This window comes from Diceros bicornis, chromosome 17 (assembly GCF_020826845.1).
Source record: "Diceros bicornis minor isolate mBicDic1 chromosome 17, mDicBic1.mat.cur, whole genome shotgun sequence".
Classification (NCBI taxonomy): domain Eukaryota; kingdom Metazoa; phylum Chordata; class Mammalia; order Perissodactyla; family Rhinocerotidae; genus Diceros; species Diceros bicornis.
In genome coordinates, this window is record NC_080756.1 from 40,135,589 (window position 1) to 40,156,571 (window position 20,983).

The 20,983-nt window shown below is 37.1% G+C and overlaps 1 protein-coding gene across 1 annotated transcript in view; it reads left to right on the plus strand.

The window, feature by feature from the left end:
* ST8SIA1 (ST8 alpha-N-acetyl-neuraminide alpha-2,8-sialyltransferase 1) overlaps positions 1-20,768 on the plus strand; it is a 153,820-nt gene extending 133,052 nt beyond the window's left edge. Inside the window, exon 5 of the mRNA XM_058558662.1 lies at positions 15,698-20,768. Coding sequence (XP_058414645.1) covers positions 15,698-16,184 — 487 coding nt within the window. The 3' untranslated portion in view covers positions 16,185-20,768. The remainder of the gene's footprint in view (positions 1-15,697) is intronic.
* The last annotated feature ends 215 nt before the right edge of the window (positions 20,769-20,983 follow it).

Genomic DNA, 20,983 nt, shown 5'->3' on the forward strand with positions numbered 1-20,983 from the left:
GAAAGTCTCTTCAACAAATGGTGTTGGTAAAACTGGATAGCCACATGCAAAAAAATGAAAGTAGACCCTTACTTTACACCATACACAAAAATTAACTCCAAATGGATTAAAGACTTGAATGTAAGACCTGAAACTATGAAACTTCTAGAAGAAACCATAGGCAGTATGCTCTTTGACATCGGTCTTAGCATCATATTTTCGAGCACCATGTCTGACCGGACAAGAGAAACAATAGAAAAAATAAATAAATGGGACTACATCAAACTAAAAAGCTTCTGCACAGCAAAGGAAACCATCAACAACATGAAAAGACAACCTAACAATTGGGAGAAGATATGCAAGCCATACATCTGATAAGAGGTTAATCTCCAAAATATATAAAGAACTCATGCATCTCAACAACAAAAAAACTACCAACCCAATTAAAAAATGGGTAAAAGACCTGAACAGACATTTCTCCATAGAAGATATACAGATGGCCAACATACACATGAAAAGATGTTCAAAATCATTAACTATCAGGGAAATACAAATCAAAACTACAATGAGATATCACCTCATGCCCGTCAGAATGACTGTAATTAACAAGACAGGAAACACCATATGTTGGAGAGGATGTGGAGAGAAGGGAACTCTCATACACTGTTGGTGGGAATGCAAACTGGTGCAGCCACTGTGGAAAACAGTATGGAGATTCCTCAAAAAATCAAAGATAGAACTACCATATGATCCAGCTATTCCACTGCTGGGTATTTATCCAAAGAACTTGAAAACACCAATGCATAAAGATACATGCACTCCTGTGTTTATTGCAACGTTATTCACAATAGCCAAGACTTGGAAGCAACCTAAGTGCCCATCAAGGGACGAATGGATAAAGAAGCTGTGGTATATATACACAATGGAATACTACTCAGCCATAAGAAGTGATGAAATCCAGCCATTTGTGACAACATGGATGGACATTGAGGGTATTATGCAAAGCGAAATAAGTCAGAGGGAGAAGGTCAAATACCGTATGCTTTCCTTCATTAAGTAGTAGATAATAACAAAAATAAACAAACACATAGAGACAGAGATTGGATTGGTGGTTACCAGAGGGGAAGGGGGGAGGGAGGAGAGCGAAACGGATAATTCGGCACATGTGTGTGGTGATGGGTTGTAATTAGTATTTGGGTGGTGAACGTGATGTAATCTATGCAGAAATAGAAGTATAATGATGTACACCTGAAATTTATGCAATGTTATAAACCAATGTTACTGTAATAAACAAAAAATTTTTTTAAAAATTAATGCAAATTGACTTGGAACTCCTATCCTGTATCTGCCAGAATTCAGTGCTCTCTCCAATATTTTTGGAATTTCTATAAGCTTAAATTTACATAGTCATTGTTTATTCCAGTTACCTGTTTCTTTTAATTACCTTTAGTTTACTTGTCTCCTCATCTCATTTCCTGTCACTGCTCCCCTCTCTCTGCTCCACATCAATGCAGACATGGATTAAAGCGTCCTTTCCTTGATTTTTCCAGAATACCATTTCCAAAGGCATTATGTATATGTAGCAAAATTTATAAAAGATTTGAGGTGAAAGAAGGGAGACATTGAAAAACTATCAAGCAAAGAACATAAAAATGGAACATCAGACATCTCTGTTCTTGAAACCACCCTGTCACTGAGAGTGTCCCACTTGTATGTTACATCTAGTCTCTAGACTCCCAGGATGTTGTTACTTCTTCTTTTCTCTCTTTCTCTTTTCATCTCACCCTTTGGCTCTCCCCACTCCCAGATTCATGTTAACTACTTATTCAGGAGAGGTTGTTTATCACTTATTTCCCTTTCTGCTCCCAAGACATTCTCTTAGGATTTCACCTTCAACACCCAAAGCACTCTTTACATCTAAACGCAGAGAATTCTCTTTCTACAAGGATCTTTGGTGTCTGTTGTTAAAATAATATCTTCCACTCCAGGGCCGGCCCGGTGGCGCAAGCGGTTGGGTGCGCGCACTCCGCTGCGGCGGCCCAAGGTTCGCTGGTTCGGATCCGGGCGCGCACCGACGCACTGCTTTGGCAAGCCATGCTGTGGCGGCGTCCCATATAGAGTGGAGGAGGATGGGCACGGATGTTAGCCCAGGGCCGTCTTCCTCGGCAAAAAAAGAGGAGATTGGCGGATGTTAGCACAGGGCTGATCTCCTCACACACACACAAAAAAATATCTTCCACTCCATAACCAGTTTGAGTCCTAGTTTAGGTAATGAAAGTGAATGAAATCTCCCAAAGAGTATGGATGACTTGAGATAAGAAGAAATCAGCGATGGATGGAAAGAAAGAGATTAGGAAACAGCTAGAGAAAGATGTACTTTTGAGGAAATTTTTGTTTGTTGTTAGTTTTCAGTTAGGAGACTTGGGCAAGATCCCATGTGGGGGAAAGGGCCAGTGAAAGGGATTGGATGAAGATAAAGGCAATAAAGAGGATAAGGTGGGTCAGATCCTTCAGAAGGTGAGAAGGAGTGGAGCCCAGATCACAGGTGAATGAATTCATACAGGACAGGAGGGATGCGTCTTCCCCTCAGGGAAAAGCTAACAATATAATTGAAAGAGCATTGAATCAAGAGTCAGAGTTGTGATCCTGAGTCTACTACATTCCTGCTATGAAACTTCGCTAGAGCGCTTAACAGCTGTGATCCTCAATTTCTTCAACAGCATGAAAGGAATGATGCCCTCTTCAGAGAGCTACTACAAGGCTTAATTAAATAAGATAACATATGTTAAGCAAGAATCTTAGGATTTGTTGATTATTTCTGTAATTTGATTATAGGTCTTCTGATTCTTATCTCAGACTATCACTAGTATCGTGAATAAAAAAGAGACCATATATACTACTTTTTTTCCATCTGCTCCAAAGGGATTTGTGATTTCATGGTCTCATTGTCATTTGGAATTTTGAATAAGTTTTGAGGGTTGACATCAAACTTGTTGCCAATAGACCAAACCTGGCCTGCATAACTATTTTGCTTCACTAATACTTTTTTTTCTTTCTTTGCTGAGGAAGATTCGCCCTGAGCTAACATCTGTGCCAGTCTTACTTTGTTTTGTATGTGGGTCGCCACCACAGCATGGCCACCCCTGAGTGGTGTAGGTCCGCACCCGGGAACCAAACCCAAGCTGCCGAAGCGGAGCAAGCCAAACTTAACCACTAGGCCATGGGGCCGGCCCCATTTTTTTTTTCTTTTTAATTTGAAATCCTTTAGTTGGGACATGTGGATTGCATTTCCAGATCCACTCCCTCTTGTCTTATACCTGGCCACTTCACATATTTTCCTAACTTGCTTGGGCCCTGTACACAGCTGAGTTTTCGACTCATGATCTAGATTGAATTCTGCTGAAATAGCTCATGCCACTGAAACTTTCATGTTGCTAAATCTCCAAGTAGCATTTTCTGTCTTTATTTCACTTGATCTCTCCTCACCACTGTTGATAAACTTCTGAAACTCCTTTCTCCGTCTGTTGTTGAACACTCTCCTGGCTTCCTCTCACCTCTCTGTGCATCTACTCCTTGCACCAACTCTACCTCCTTTGCCCACCATTTAATGCTATAATTTGTCAGTGTTTTGTGCTGGGCTCTTCTGGATGATCTCACGTCCATGGGTGGGCTCAACATGTCCAAAACTGGGTAATAATCTTACCCTTCAAACCATCTTCTCCTATTGTGTTACATATCATGATGAAAGGAGCCAGCAGAAGTCCAAGCCACCCAGCTTCCCACACTGAAACCACCCTCGCACCTAGGAGGGATACATATTTAACAACTGGCACAGAATTGACACTAAATCAGAAGGGACACTTCTCCATGTGTCTCACCGTTGCTTCTCAGCTGAAGATCAGTCCTGCTCCTCCCAGTCACCAAGGCAGCTTCTCCTTCCTCCCCTACAGGCCCTGGGGTAAGACCCTCATCATTTCCCCCACGGACTAGTGCATGCTAATTAGTCTTCATTTTTCCGTATGGGTAAAATCTCAACCTTGATTGGCAATTGGTCTTTCTTTCATTCTGCCCTGTGCCCAAACTAGTCTCATCTTGAGCTACTCCCAAGGCTCTAAAGCCTTACCGTATTAAATGGTCTGCATTTCCCTGAACATCTCCCTCTCTCACCTCCACGCCCTTGCCCACGCTTCTCTCAGCCAAGAATGCTCTTTCTCCTCAACTCTGTTTACATAGCTAACATCTACTCATTCTTCAAAATTCACTTCAGATATATCCACCTCTGAAAGGCCTGTCCTAAATTTCTCTGCTCTTACCAACATCCTCAGTCTAGATTTGGAACCCCCACTCTGCAAATATTTTACAAGTTTGCATTCTTAGGAATATTTTAATATGCACTATGTATGAATGGAATAGTTTGGTATGATGTGTTGTTTGCATTCTGATAAAATATTTTCCTGTGGGAGAGACACCTCCATAGAATAAGAAGATACAGAGGAGGAAAGTATTGTAAATCAACACAAAATTAATGTTCATTGGCAGAGGAAAAGGAAACAACAGCTGGGTAAACAAACAGCTGCACACAGAGACAGAAAAATGTCAGTGAGCAACCAGGAACATGACAAACAGTCCAAAATATTAGAAAAGCAAGTAAATAATATGAGGAAATGAGTTAACCCAGTGGAAAATTGCTGAAACACTTGAACAGGGAGTAGATAACAAGGAAAGTGTTTAAATGGAAGTTATTTTAGAGAAAAAACTTAGAGCAAATATTCTATATAAAAGAAGTGAACTTCTAAAATGAAATATGCTTAAGAGGTTAATTAAGTTGAACATTTGTGATTTTTTTGTAAATATGTTTTATACAGTACAGACAACATTATAATAATATTAAAAATTTAAAAAGAGTAAAATTACACCATAGTCCTAATTTATTGTTGTGTTGAAAAGAGTAAACTAGAAACTCTTAATTGTTTTACTTTGCATTTATGTGATTATTAAGGTGACTTATCTTTCAAAAGGAAATATTTAATAGCACAAGTAGCACACAAATGATTCAGTAAAGAATGAAAGCATTCGAGAGGAGGCTCAAGTTCTCTTTGAGCCTCTACCTCTACCTGCACCCCCATAGCACTGCTCTCCCCAGAGGTAACCTTTATTTTCAGCCTAATGTGTATCTTTCCAACATTTTCCCATGCATATGGGAAATTTACATACATATGTGTAACTACAGAAAATATATATCTTTATCCTGAATGATAATCCACTATACAAATTGCAGTAGTAATTCTGCAACTTTTTTGTTTTTCACATAATGTTTTGTCTTGGAAATATTTCCATTTCAATATAAATAGAGCTGTCATTAAAGGAACTGCCTTGTGGGCCAGCCCCGGTGGCCTAGTGGTTAAGTTCAGCATGCTCCGCTTCAGTGGCCTGGGTTCAGATCTCAGGCACGGACGTACACTGCTCGTCAGAGCCCATGCTGTGGCAGCAACCCACATACAAAATAGAGGAAGATTTGCAATAGATGTTAGCTCAGGGGAAAGCTTCCTCAGCAAAAAAAAAAAAAAAAAATTGCCTTGTATCCATAGTACGGGTATAGCACTGTTTGTTTTGCCATTCTCTTAGTGATGGACACTTAGGTTGTTTCTAGTTTTCTCCATACTTCAGCAAACATTCATGAATATTTACTTAGTGCCATGTGCCAGGCACCCTTCTTGGTGCTGTGGATTTAGCAGCAAACAAAACAAGGTCTTCCTCGTCGACGTTCATGAAGATACAAACTATAAACAAAGACATACATATATAATAAAATGTCATGTAGTGATAGATTTTATGAAGAAATGCAACAAATGTGAGAGATGGAGTGGTCAGGAAAGGCTCCTTTGAGGTGCTTCCATTTGGGCCACGACCTAAGAGAAGTGAAGGTGGTTGTTCTGCAAAAATCAAAGGCGCCAGCTGAGAAGTGGAAGGGCTCGGTCAGTAGGTGTAGGGCGTATTGAAAATGCCCAGTCACCTTCTGAACTGACAATCCATACTCCCATTTGAAGCATAGAAGTACCCGTTTTCACACTTTATAGTGCTTGTTGTCATGTTCCTTAATTTTTACCAATTGGATATGTGGAAAACTGTTATTTAATTGGTATAATTTTTAAAATTGATATAAATTTACAATTTTAATGCTATTGAGGTGGTGCAGATTTTAATACGTACATTGGCCCTTTGAATGTCCTCATCTCAGACTTGACAGTTCTGTATCATTGTCTATTTTTCTATTGTGTTATTTGCATATTACTGATTTTTATTGTTTGCATTCCGGATACAATCCTTTGTTATATGTGTTGTAAACATTTTCTCTCTGTCTCAATCCGTGTACCGCACCGTTGCTTCCCAGCTAAAGATCAGTCTCTTATGGCTTGCCTCTTTTTAGTTATATAACTTTTGTCTTGTAGAAATCTTTAATTTTGAAGCAGTCATGGTTATCAGTGTTTTCCTTTACGGATTTTGCTTTTAGTGCCTTATTGAACAAGTCTTTTTGTATCCTAAGGTCTTAAAAATATTTTCTTATACTTTTATAATATATCTTTATTCCTTCTGAAACTTAATTTTCTGAACAATGTGAGGTAGGAATTCATCTTGATTTCTATTATTTGGCTAGCCAGGTCTCACTATAATTTATGGAATAGTTGATTTTTTATGAATTCGTTTGAAATGTCACTTTTATCATACAGGAAATCCCCAAATATGCCTAGTTCCGTTTCTAGACTCTATATTGTCTGTTCTTGCATGAGTTCTGTTGTATTTTTACTACGATAGCTTTATAATGAGTTTTGATATTTGGTGAGTTAAGTTCTCTCTCTATTATTCTTTTATTTAAAATTGCCTTGAGTCTGTATACTGATTTACCTTTTATGTGAATTTTAGAATCATCATACCAAATTCTATTTTAAAATAATATTGGAATTTTGGTTGAGATTGCATTGAACCTATAAATTTATTTGGGGGGACATCTTTCAGTGCTCATTATTGTCTTTATAAAAATGTTACATATTTATTTTTAGGTTTATTTCAAGGTGTTTAGGGGCATTGTTGCTATTACAAATGAAATCTTTGTTTTATTATATTTTTCTAATATGTGATTGCTGTTGTGTAGGGAAGCTATGGGGTTGTTTAAGACTATTATTTAAGAGCGGTTTTAGATTTGCAGCACAATTGAAAAGAAAGTGCAAAGATTTCCCACACACCCCCTACCCCCACACATGCATAGCCTCTCCCATTATCCACATCCGCAACACCCCAGAGTGGTACATTTGTTACAATTGATGAACTTACATTGACATGTTATAATCACCCAAAGTCCATACTTTACATTACAGTTCTCTCTTGGTCTTGTGCATTCCGTGGGTTTCGACAAATGTATAATGACATGTATCCATCATTATTTAGTATCATACAGAGTATTTTCACTGCTAAAAATCCTCTGTGCTCCACCTATTCATCCTTCTCTCCCCTGCCAACCCTGGCAACCACTGATCTTTTTACTGTCTCCATAGTTTTGCCTTTTCCAGAATGTCATATACTTGGAATCATACAGTATGTAGCCTTTTCAAATTGGCTTCTTTTACTTAGCAATATGCGCGTAAGCATCCTTCCTGTCTTTTTATGGCTTGATAGCTCGTTTCTTTTTAGTTCTGAATCATATTCCATTGTATGGATATAATACAGTTTGTTTATCCATTCACCTACTGAAGGACATCTTGGTTGCTTCCAAGTTTTGGCAATTATGCATAAAGCTGCTATAAACAGATGTGTGCAAGTTTTTTGTGGACATAAGTTTTCAACACCTTTGGATAAACCTTAAGGAGCAGGATTGCTGGATCTTATGGTAAAAGTATGTTTAATTTTGTGAGAAACCAAACTGTTTCCAAAGTGGCAGTACCATTTTGCAATCCCACCAGCAATGAATGAGAGTTTTTGTTGCTCCACATCCTCACAGGCATTCAGTGTTGTCAGTATTTTGGATTTTGGCCATTCTGTAGGTGTGCAGTGTATCTCATTGTTGTATTAATTTACATTTCTCTGATGACATATGATGTGGAGCATCTTTTATATGTTTATTTGCCATCTGGTAAGGTGTCTGTTAAAGTTTTTGACCCATTTTTAATCAAGTTGTTTATTTTCTTATTGTTGAGTTTTAAGAGTTCTTTGTATATTTTGGATAACAGTTCTTTATCAGCTGTGTCTTTTGCATGTGTTTTCTCCTAGGCTGTGGCTTGTCTTCTCATTCTCTTGACATTGTCTTTCACAGAGCAAAAGTTTTTAATTTTAATGAAGTCCAGCTTATTAATTATTTCTTTCATGGATCGAGCTTTTGGTGTTGTATCTGAAAAGTCATTGCCATACCCAAGGTCGTCTAGGTTTTCTCCTGTTATCTTCTAGAAGTTTTATAGTTTTGCATTTTACGTTTAGATCTATGATCCATTTTGAGTTAATTTTTGTGAAAGGTGTAAGGTCTGTGTCTAGATTCAATTTTTTGCATGTGGATGTCCACTTGCTCTAGCATCATTTGTTGAAATGACTATCTTTGCTCCGTTGTATTGCCTTTGCTCCTTTCTTTGTCAAAGACCCACTGTATTTATATGGATCTATTTCTGGGCTCTCTATTCTGTTCCACTGATCTATTTGTCTGTTATTTTGCCAATTCCATACTCTCTTGTTTACTGTAGCTTTACAGTAAGTCTTGAAGTCGGGTATTGTCAGTCCTCTAACTTTGTTCTTCTCCTTCAATATTGTATTGGCTATTCTGAGTCTTTTCCCTCTCAATATAAATTTTAAAATCAATTTGTTGATATCCACAAAATAGCTTGCTGGGATTTTGATTGGAGTTGCATTGAATCTATAGATCAGGTGGAGAAGAAGTGACATCTTGACAATAGGGAGTCTTTGTATCCATGAACATTCAGTATGTCTCCATTTATTTAGTTCCTCGATTTCATTCATCAGAGTTTTGTACTTTTCCTCACATAGATCTTGTACAAATTTTGTTAGAATTATGCCTAAATATTTCATTTTTGTGTGTGTAATGTAAATTGTATTGTGTTTTTTATTTCAAATTCCACTTGTTTATTGCTGGTATATAGGAAAGCAGTTGACTTTTGTATGTTAGCCTCATATCCTGCAACCTTGCTATAATTGCTTATTAGTTCCAGGAGTATTTCTAATCAATTCCTTCAAATTTTCTACATTGTGGCATCTGCAAAGACAGTTTTATTTATTTCTTCCCAATCTGATACCATTTATTTTATTTTCTTATCTAATTGTATTAGCAATGACTTCCAGTATAATGTCGAAAAGCAGTGGTGAGATTCTTGACTTTGAGACGTCCTTGACTTGTTCCTGATCTTAGTGGGAAAGCTTCAAGTTTCTCACCATAAAGTATGACATTAGGTGTAGGTTTTTGTGGATACTCTTTATGAAGTTGGAGAAGTTCTCCTCTATTCCTAGTTTAGTTATGGATTTTTAAAAGTTGATCTTATCTAAGTCTTTATTGGTTCCAATAAATAGTTTTTCATTTGGTTCTCTTGTGTATTCTAGATAGGTAATTATATCATCTGCAAATATTGAGAGATTTCCCCTTACCAACACATTTAAAATAAATTTTTCAAGTTCAGTGTGTGTATTTTTTATGTTGTTTCTCATTTTATTACATTTTTGATCAGATGATATTACCTACATGATATTAGTTGTTTTAATATATTTTATATATACCATATTATATATTTTCTTTTGTAACATAATGTGTGGTCATTTTTAGAAATTTTCTATTTGTGTTTAAAAATAATAGATGTTTTTAAATTAAAGACTCTCACTATATGGATTTGTGAATACCTATCTATTTGAATTTTAATCACTTTTTGCTATATATATTTTAAAACTATCCTGTTAGGTGCATAATGTTTCTCAACTATTATATTTTTTTGGTGGTATTGTTCATTTGATCAGTATACATTGCTTTATCTTTTTATGATTTAAAAAATTTAATTTCCATTTTGCCAAAATAATGTGTACATAGTTTTCAAAATCAAATAGTATGACAAAGCGTAAAATGGAAAGCAGTAGTCTCCTATCTCACACTCCCCCAAGTAATGTTCCAAGACTTTCAACTTCTCTAGCTGATTTTTCTCGTTACATTTTAAAGCAGCATGCTTAATTACAATTATTAAATTTTCCATTTATCTATTTATTTCTTATAGAAAAATAAAGACTTATCCCTCTTAAAGTGCTCCTCACAGCACCCCCTCCAATACACACTTACACTTTCCTGACCTCTCAATGCAGATATATCACAACCAAATCAATGTCAGTGCTTGCCTTAGTGTCTACATAAGTACTGTTCACATCTGAGACAAAAAGCCTATTACAAGTATTTAATATCCTGTTCAACTTTTAATTTTTCCCCAGAGTGAATAAGGGCTTTCCATGCAGCAGTCACTAATTCATCTCCAGACTCCCACTAGAGCTGCAAATCTTCTTCCATTACAGCCAACATGTTAGTCTATCAGGGACACTTTTTTGTTTGTTGTTTTCAGAAATTATCTTTTTCTCTCACTAGAATCTGATTGATGGCTTTCTAGGCCTGCTGTGTAGCTGTTTTCCTGGAGCAGTCCTTTACCAGAATCTGTCTGTTATCTTGTTTTATTGCCAATAGCTCTTGCTTATTACCTAAATGTTTCTTTTCTTTTTATAACACCCTAGTCTTACTTCATGGATGCAATAATTATTAATATTTCTAAACAGGCTAATTATAGATTTTTAAGAGTTTTCTTCTGCCCCTTGAATGATCTTGATTTCCTCTGAGTTCTTTTTTGTTCTTTCATTTTCTTCTCTGATTCTCGTGTTGGAGGCTTCCCTTCATTGTCTTCTGATCTTGGTTATCTGTTCCTGTTTGGCAACTGGAAGCTCTGTGCAGAGGGTGGACCTGTCACAGGTGGGCTTCACTCTTGGTTGAGAAGGTGGCAAGGTGGCTTTCTCTTAGGTGATTCCCAAATGTCATTATCAGTATGTCTTTTATCTTGGGCCAGTCAGTAGCAATATTCTAGTCGGGAACTATAAGCCTAGCTGCCAATATTGTACGAGTTGAAAAGAGTGCCCAGTTTTCCCTGGGCTGACCAGCTCTGGACACACAGCCGCTCTTCCTCCAGAGAGACTGACACCCTCTACCCCCTACACACAGTGATAATTGACCAGTGCAGGACTTTAGGGTTCAACCCACCTGGATGTCCCTACTGCCCCATAATCTAAACAATAACCTTGTTAATTGTTCCAAGACACGCACCTTCTCCAGTGTCTCCTGCCTTTGGGCATAGGGCACTGCTACCTGTTAGAACAATGCTCAGCAAGTCAGTTTATGCTCTGGTTTCCTGCTGTAAGCTCTCTGTTTTTCAGAGGTAGCTCAGATTTGGGGATTCACTGAGAGTAGGCCTTTTTTTCTTTTCTGAGGATGAATGTAGATTTTTAAATACATCTTTTCTCTCATTTCTAGAGATTTGCTCTAGGAGAGAAAAGCTGGACTCCTACCTTTCCTGATTCTGTTCACTTTGCATCTTGACTAGCATCCTGAAACTGAGCATTTTGCATTTTTTATTAATTGCAATTTATTTTAGATTAATTGTCTGTGTTTTTCTCCAATTTCATGTCAATATATTTAGACTCTATAATGTTATCATTATTAATCTTCTATTTGTCATATTTGCTGAAAATATTTTTCAGTCATTCCCTTTTTATTTTAGTTATCTTATTTTTTTATGCTAGTGAAATTTTACAGCTTGACATAATTTTGTCAATATTTTCCTTTGTAGAAAGATATTTTGTAAATAAGTTCACACACTTGTTTTCTTTAGTTTTTCTTGTAATGTAGACTGTAAATATTTATCTTACTTATCTTCAAGTTATTTTGTAATTTTCTTGTAAAGTATGAATCTATTCCCCCTCAAATTTCCAAATTGTTCACTAGTTATCTTGATATTGTTGATTATTTAATTTTTAAAATTTCATCAGTTTTCTCTGTATTGTTATATTTAGGATTCATTTGTAAAATCGGCTGGCCTTCTGCTCTTTCTATTGATATATTTTTTCTATTTCATGTCTATATTCATTATATATTAATCATTTCTATTTTTAATAATTCGTTGGCTCATCTGATTTCATTTTTCTTCTTTTTCAGTTGTTATTTAATAGTTTTACATTCATACTGTGTACAACTATTCTGAGCTAGGTTATAAAAATTAAAAGACTTGTCCCTTGTCTTCAAGGAGTACACAGTCTTGGAGGGTATGATCAGTTCATGTTGAGGAGTTCCAAGAAGACTTGTTTGAAAGCTTACACTGGAAAGAAAGAATAAGCTTTAGAAGGAAAAGCTTAAGTTGAGTCTTGATATATAGGCAGAACTTCACCAGAGCAATGAATGGATGAGCAAAAAGGAAACTATATATGAAAAAAGATGTGGACAGGTGCACACGGGAATGGCTGGAGCATAGGATGAGGGCATAGAAAGTAGCTGAGTATGAAGCTGGAGAGAGAAGCTGGAGCCACCACTCTTTTGTAATTTTAGTTGAATTTTGTAATAATTTAGTAAAATTCAAAACTACCCCTATTGAACTCTTGATCAGGATAACATGAGATAAATTAGGTATGCCACAAATAATTATTGAATTGAATTGAGTTCTTAAATAATGTCATTTATTAAAAAACAGGGTAGGTAAAAATAATAAAATGTAATATATAGGCTGGTTCTTTAACAGTGTCAATAAGATTAAGACTATAGTAAATTCAAGATGTGTGTTCCTTTTCAAAGTTAAAACTCAAGAAAAGAAGCTTGCCTGCTTCAAGAATAATCAGTCAGCTTTAAGACAGGGAACACAAAATCATTTGCCCTGATTTTATTGGAGTTGTCTGTAATTCTCATTAGTGTGTAGTCCGCTACAAAAATCAGGATACGTTCCATCAGCCGGCACAGCCCTGTGGAATAGGAGCCATTCTGCACAGCAATAAGAAGGGAATGGAAACAGGAAAGGGAAGCAATAGAAGAATACTAATTAGACTTCAGAATATTGATAGTGAAATAAGAGAACTGGAATGTAGCTCTGGGAATAGTATATGATGAATTTTCTCTTATTAAGTTCTAACCATGTTTAGAAGACAGAAGGGAATAATTCAGTGGAGATGGAGAGATTGAATGTTTTAAAGAGGGTAGGTCCACTTCAGAACATGAGTTCTTTAGAAAGTGTGAAACAGCTTGTTCCAAGACACAGAGGGGAAGAGGGGGCACTTCTTCCTCTTAGGATTGCAACAAGGATAAAATTAGAAGATATAAAGAAAGAAATTTTGAGGGATAGATGCAAAGAACTAGATAGCTTACATTGATGGCTTTGATTGTCTAAATAAGTACATCCCCTGGACATCTGCATCAGAATCACCAGGGAGTGTCAGATAAAAATTCAGCTCCTGGATCACTCTCATCAGAACACAGGAACCTGTGATATCAGGTTATTCTAACTAAAGTTTGAGAACCATGGTTCAAACAAAGTAGAAGGTTATCTGCAGGGTGTGTCTACATTGTTGGGAAAGCATTAGTGTTTTAGGAAGAGAGCAGAAGATATGGGTGGGCAATGGAGAGAATAAAAGAATTACTAAGCCAATCTTATTGAAGTTGGGAGGCAGGAATTTGTGTTGGAGAGGCTGGCCCAGCTTCAGAATATGGTGAAATATGCTTCCATGGCTTCTCCTAGGGTAGAGTGATTCTACCTGAAAACCCTGTTATCACTTCTCTGTTTGTCAGAGCCCAGGGAAAATTGCTAAGGCAGGCTGCTAGATCAAGGACATGAAGAAAACTTGAGCTTTGCCTTCCTTTGGGCTTGAGAAACACACCTTTCTTGGCGGGCAGAGTTAATAACACTGATTGCTACATAAAATCCTGTGGATTTGTTTCTTCAGAATGTTAGTTTTACGTATTTATGATGAGCCCTGCCAACATGTCAGGCCAGACTTCCCTCTGCTAGTTGTGGCTCGGTTCCATTTTTAGATGCTGCTGCTTCACCTGCATGTATCCTGAGATGGGCGACTCCCCACGGGTGAGAGAAAACAAAAGTTGCAAGGCGCTAGATTTTTCTCTTTTTTCACTTGAGCTAAATCAGCCAACTCTTAACTTCCCTAGATCATTTTCTAAACTACCAGAGTTCCCTTTTTTGACACAGACTGACGACGAAACAAATGATTTTGTAATCCAAATAGTAAGTGCTGTAAGTACTGCCGTGGAGGTTCCCCATCAGCACAGAGTGAAGTCCAAACAAATTAGAGACGCACAAGCTTTCTCACAACACGCTTCATCTTCAACCACTGCCCCCACCATTCCTGCCTCGCACGTTTCAGGGACACTGAATCCTCGTCATTGCTTCAGTACACTGTGCACCCTCACCTATGACCAGTGTCCCTTCCACATTAGTTGCTCTTCTTCCTACTGTTCCCCTAAGGAAGTGTATTTAAATGTCATCCCCTCTCTCTAGCTTTCTTGGATCCCACTCCCTCTGCCAAGGCAGAATTAATTACTTTTTTCATCTGTATTCCATAGTACTTTATACAAATATAAAGCATATTATATTGTACTCATTTATATTTTTGTTTCCACAGCTAGACTTCAATTTCTTGAGATAAAAAGTTGGGTCATTAAATTTTTAATTCCCCAATGCCTGACACACAGGATGTATACCATAAATTTTAGTTGAATACATTTGAACCAGAGAGCCTCTCTTTTTGTAATTCAAACTGAAAGAAAACAGGAAAGTAGAGTTCTTTGGAGCAAGCAGTATGGGCAACTCTCAGCATCATTTTATAGTAGTAACAAGTCTTTCTTTTTCCATGTAATATTATAATTATAATATAGCATTGATTATTCTGAATACTTATAGAATCATAGAATTTCAATGGGAAGCATTTCAATATTATAATATAGCATTGATTATTTTGAATACTTATAGAATCATAGAATTTGAATGGTTCCTTGATTTGCAGTTGAGGAAATCAGTCCTGTGCTTATGTCAGACCGCAGAAGTAGCTTTTATCAAAATCCTCTCCAGAGGGGCCGGCCCGGTTGCATAGTGGTTAAGTTCCCGAGCTCTGCTTCAGCAGCCCGAGGTTCGCAGGTTCGGATCCCGGGCGCAGAACGATGCACCACTTATCAAGCCATGCTGTGGCGGTGTCCCATATAAAGTAGAGGACGATTGGCATGGATATTAGCCCAGGGCCAATCTTCCTCAGCAAAAAAGAGGAAGATTGGCAGCAGATATTAGCTCAGGGCTAGTCTTCCTCAAAAAAAGAAAAAAATCCTATCCAATAACCAAGAACCTTTGTGAATTCATAAGTATTAAACCATTTTTACATTCCAGGCAAATAAATTCTGCAAGAGAACAAAATGTCCAAAGAACTTTAGTTCAGAGGGAATCCCATTAAGGAATCTTAACCTGAGTTTAAGATATTGGGGTAGGGGAAAGCCAGGCTACTTGATGAGAGATAATTGGTAAGTTCAGAGAGGATTTTCAATTCAGGTGTTTTTCATGTTTTTTGTTGAGATAATGTGAACTATCAGGGCCCTCAGAAGAACAGTAGAGTGAGTTTTGATGAATTTCTTTTCTCCAGGTTTAATTGAGCCTCTTTTTCTCTTTAATAGGTTTCAGAACTTGCTGTGGTCCAGAAAGACATTTGTGGACAACATGAAAATCTATAACCACAGTTACATCTACATGCCTGCCTTTTCTATGAAGACAGGAACAGAGCCATCCCTCCGGGTTTATTATACACTGTCAGATGTCGGTGCCAATCAGACAGTGCTCTTTGCGAACCCCAACTTTCTGCGTAGCATTGGGAAGTTCTGGAAAAGTAGGGGAATCCATGCCAAGCGCTTGTCCACAGGACTCTTTCTGGTGAGCGCAGCACTGGGCCTCTGTGAAGAGGTGGCCATCTATGGCTTCTGGCCCTTCTCTGTAAATATGCATGAGCAGCCCATCAGCCACCACTACTACGACAACGTCTTGCCCTTTTCTGGCTTCCATGCCATGCCGGAGGAATTTCTCCAACTCTGGTATCTTCATAAAATCGGTGCACTGAGAATGCAGCTAGACCCGTGTGAGGATCCCTCACTCCAGCCCACTTCCTAGGGACAATGGAAAAGAAAGAACTGAGCCAGGGTATTTTTGTTAGGTTTTCTACGTGACTCCAAAAGGAAATGGTCAAGTTGTTTCATGGATTTGCGCGGGCCACTTGGAAAGAAAAAAAAAAAACAAGGGAAACTCTACTTTTATTGTTGGCTTGGAGAACAAATAAGAAATGAAACGTCCTATGAAATATTTTTAGCACATCGTGGATTTGCAACTAGTAACATGCTGATGAAAAGATCTTGGTAAAGCACATGTACATGGTTCAAATCTAGAACATGCAGTTCAAAGTAAGATGGAACTCTAGTTATTGAAGATGAGGAACTAATCAAAGTAGGATAAGGAAATGCCAGGGCAAAAGTATTAGTGATTATCAACACAGAATGGCTTAATTGGAAAACAAGTCTTACTAAGACTGACATTAGAACCATAGCTTTTAAAAAAATTATTATTTATTTTTGCCCTATTTAGGGGCAGTGAATGGTTGATGGGGTAGATTTAAAAAATCTCTTACTGAGTAATAAGGATATAAAACACTACAGCTGATTATTGTGATTTGTTGAACCAAGTCTATGTTAACTCTGGTCTCCCTCCATTTTTAAAATGTTAAATAAGAATTGCTTCTTCCCCTTTTGTCACGTCTTCTTGGACAATGTGAAGCATTGTTGAATTTAGACTGTGTTGTTCATAGTCTGGGTAACACGAGCCACTTTCCCTCCTTCTCAGAATTTGGGGTATAAATCCAATTTTTAGGTCTGTGTCATGTAAGCCTGTTTGCGTTGTTATTATTATTTTAGTGCAAAAAGACTGCAGATGTTAGTGCATTATTTATTTGCAAATTGGCGTAATGGTCATAATTTAATGTTCAGAGATGAAATAAAGCACAATTTCTAAATGAAATTGAATATTGAGGTTATTATAGAAATCAGCAGTTAAAATGTGACTGATTGACATGACAGATTATATTGATACTTTGAAAGTTAAGAATTTGAGAGTGTCAATTCTGTACAGAACTGATTTGCTATTTTGATCCTATTTAGCAGCAAAAATGCAATGAGAATGTACTATGAGTGAGTTATGTTCAATATTCACTGTATGTGCAACCCTGAATATATTTCCTCTCTTGAGCTATTTTATTATTTAACAATTACCTTAAAAAGGAATACATTTTTACCTATACAGTTCATCAGAAATGTGAAAGGGCTAACAAAAAACACAAACAAATGTTATTAAAATATGTGCCACTCAAATTAGTGCTTTAATCGTTAAAATGTAATTAATGCACTGCATAAAACCCCTGTATCATGGTTCTATTGAAAATGCTATCTGGAAACTTTACATCTTGTTATGATTTCTGGGATAGGTTTATGCAATAGATGTGTACAATGTTTAGTCTATAAATTTGTGGCTTCTGAAAGACAAAACAGAAATGGCTCCAACTAATAATATTTGATTAGACCAGTGCTTCTCATCTAGGGCGATTCTGGTGATATTTGGTGATGTCTGGAGACATTTTTGATTATCGTGATTTGGAGGGTGCTACTGGCATCTACTGAGTAGAGGTAAGGGATCCTGCTAAACATCCCATGGTGCACGGATCAGCCCCTGCACAACAAGGAATTACCTAGTCTAAAATGTCAATAGTACCAAAGTTGAGAAACTCTGGACTAGACCAAAAGGAAATTTTGATTGTTCCACATTGTCTTCATTTAAGGATACACTTACATGCTCACATCGTTCAATGTATGACTACAATTTAATGAAAATGTTTTCTTAGAGTAGGTTGTAGTTTGACATTATTTTACAGCAACAGCTCATAGGTATGCCATACATGTCCCCTTGTCTGCGGTTAGACAGATGTATCTAAACCTGGGGGGGTGGTGTGTGTATGTCACATAAAGTTATGCATCTTTATTCTTATTGAAATGTATGTGTTCCTAAATTAAGATCTCTCTAAAATTATCCTGCAGAGTACTCTGGACTACTCTGTTACTAGAAAGAAGTTCAATTCTAAACTCACTTTATTTTATTTTGTTTATCTGAAAAGACTTTAGAGTTAGGCCTCATACTTTACCACATTTGGTCACTTATATTTTAATATTACTGACCCTTAAGATTCAGCTCAGAAGATATTCAGGTTACGGCAGGCACATTGAATAAGAAAATATTCCATCACTTTCAAAGCACCTGCCAAGAGAGGGCATTACCCTCTAACATCAGTCTAATTTTTAAATTGCTTTTTAGTAACAAAAATTAGATTGCTTTATGGGGGCAAAAGAGTAGGTGAAGAGACTGAGAATGAGTACCTGATGTGACTTTTTATTTTTATTAGCTCCAATTTGAGAATTGCATTGATGCCAAAGATCATGAATACCTCTGTTTAATTTTAATTACACTTCAGTAAAATTAAGATGGGTAAAAAAGGACTAAGTCATTCCATGAGAAAAAAAAGTAATTTTTTTATGTGAACGATTTTTATAAGCAAGAGGACACTGGATACATACAATTTATATAGAGTATTTGACTAACAGTTTATACAACATTGTGCATCTAAACTGCAATTAACACAAGAAGTTAAGGCATACTCCCTGGATTTTATTTCTGTTTAGTTCACTTTCAGCTATTTTAACAAAGGTAAGAAGTAAATGATCCAAAATGATAGATGTTCGGACAACACTCTGTATTTGGTTTTGTGATGTCTCATACCCTTCTCTTGGCTAAAAACTTTGTTTAGGTTAAATATAAATTATACCTGAAGCAATGGACAACATGGGTTAAAAACCTGCATGAAAAATAACTGAAGAAATTATTTGCCAAAAATATTCTTCCATTAGTCAAAAGCTTTCCAGGAGTGTTATAGATGATTCCAAATGGAAAGGATACTGATAATATTTCTTCTTGTCAGCAACTGTGGTAGTTTCATAATTTTATTATATACAACCTCTTATTTCTTTGTTTGGAAATTCAGCCATCTATAGTTTTAATTTTGTATTTAAAAATATTGAACTTGTGAAATTTTAACTGACAAATCCTTGTTAGGAGGGACTTAATGGGAAAAAATGTCACAGTCCACTGAAAACTGTAGGAAATTCTTATTGTGTTGTCTAAAAACTTTCTCACCAGAACCAGGCAATATCTGCTCTGTTTGTGGTGTTCTAAAAATCAAAGCTATAAGGACTTTGGTGGGAACTTGAGGACAAGTATGTAGAGGAATAAGGACTGAGCGCAATACTGTGCTTTATATTTCATCATCCCAGTGCAGAGGTCGGCTCTCAGATTTTATGACTTTTGGTAGGCGCCCCTCAAGGATGAGTAAGCAGCTCCCAGGACGAGCAACTTAGCTCAAGGCTCTGACAAAGTCAGCAGTAATTATAACTAAATAGGAGTAGCAATTTGGGCAACTTTAATCTGCTGTGTGCTGGGGAGAGGATGAGGCAAGTGGAAAAGAGGAGATAACCTTACTCCCAAGCTCTCAGCATACAAAGGGTAGAAGTCTCTGCCCTTGCCCTTGACTTTCCAGCACTGTCTGTCTCTGTCCACTACCGCAGAAGCTGGCCTGGTTCTAGGGTTGAGCTAGTAGCCTTGTGCCTAGAGAGCTGGTGTGGAAATTTGCTGAGTACCTTAAAATTTTATACTGCCTGAAACAGGTTTGTTTGTTTGTTTGTTTGTTGGCTTAAACTTATGCTCTCTAAATTTGTGTGTCCTGTGTCAGAGTTCTGGTCACCCTGATCTAATTATGTCCCTATAAAAAGTGAAGATTTTTTCCATTCAGATGGATTTTCTGAGTCCTCGAAGCTAGAGGGATATCAAATATTCTACCACTTCGTATATAGCCTCTTTGAAAGCTCTGGAGACTAACCCAAAGGAATCCTGAAGCTTAGAGTGTGTGTTTATAAACTCCTAAATATGAGGCCACAGTATTTAGGTTGAACAAGCGGAAGGAGACAGAGTCATGGGCTGCACAACGACGTTTTTGGTCAATGACGGACTGCATATATGACGGTGTTCCCATAAGATTACCGCCATATAGCCCGGTGTGGAGTAGCCTATACCATCTAGGTTTGTGTAAGTATTCTCTGTGATGTTCGCACAACAACGAAGTCGCCTAACGATGCATTTCTCAGAACGTATCCCCATTGTTAAGCGACACATGACTGTATATGAATCTACAATTGCTGTAGCCCTTTTTCTTCCTATCATAAGAAAAAGAATACTAGCGACTTTACCCTCAGCCTAGTCTTGACTTTTGAATTTTTTCACATACATCCTAGGCGTGAGGGATTGAAACAAGTGCATAAATGGAAAGCTCATTCAAACATCACACAACCTCTGCTCATCGTTGCAATAAGGAAAAAATATATGCTTCTATTTCCTTCTTCTGATTTTCTTTTTTCTGGTGTCAGCATTTCTGATTTCTTCTATCCCTAACAAATAAGGAGTAAATAACATTATAAATTGACTTATAATACCTATGAGCATTTGTGTGATAGCCGAAGCCCATAACTATAATTTTTTCGAAGTACTACAAAAGAGGAATTATATTTTGCTTATGGTCACTCATTTACCTACCTCCTCTGTGTTCTTATTGGTCTCTACACTGTAGAGATTTTGCTTTCCTGTTGAAGCTGTGAGATATAAACAATGATGCAAAGCTGTCTGGGAGTTTTATAGAGTAATGCCCAAATATATTGATCATGTCTCTTTCTGCTTCTATGTAATTAGATTTCATCCAGATATTTGTCATTTTAAAAGCATATGTTTCACACAATACCAATAAACATCTAAGAAATGTGATTTTATCC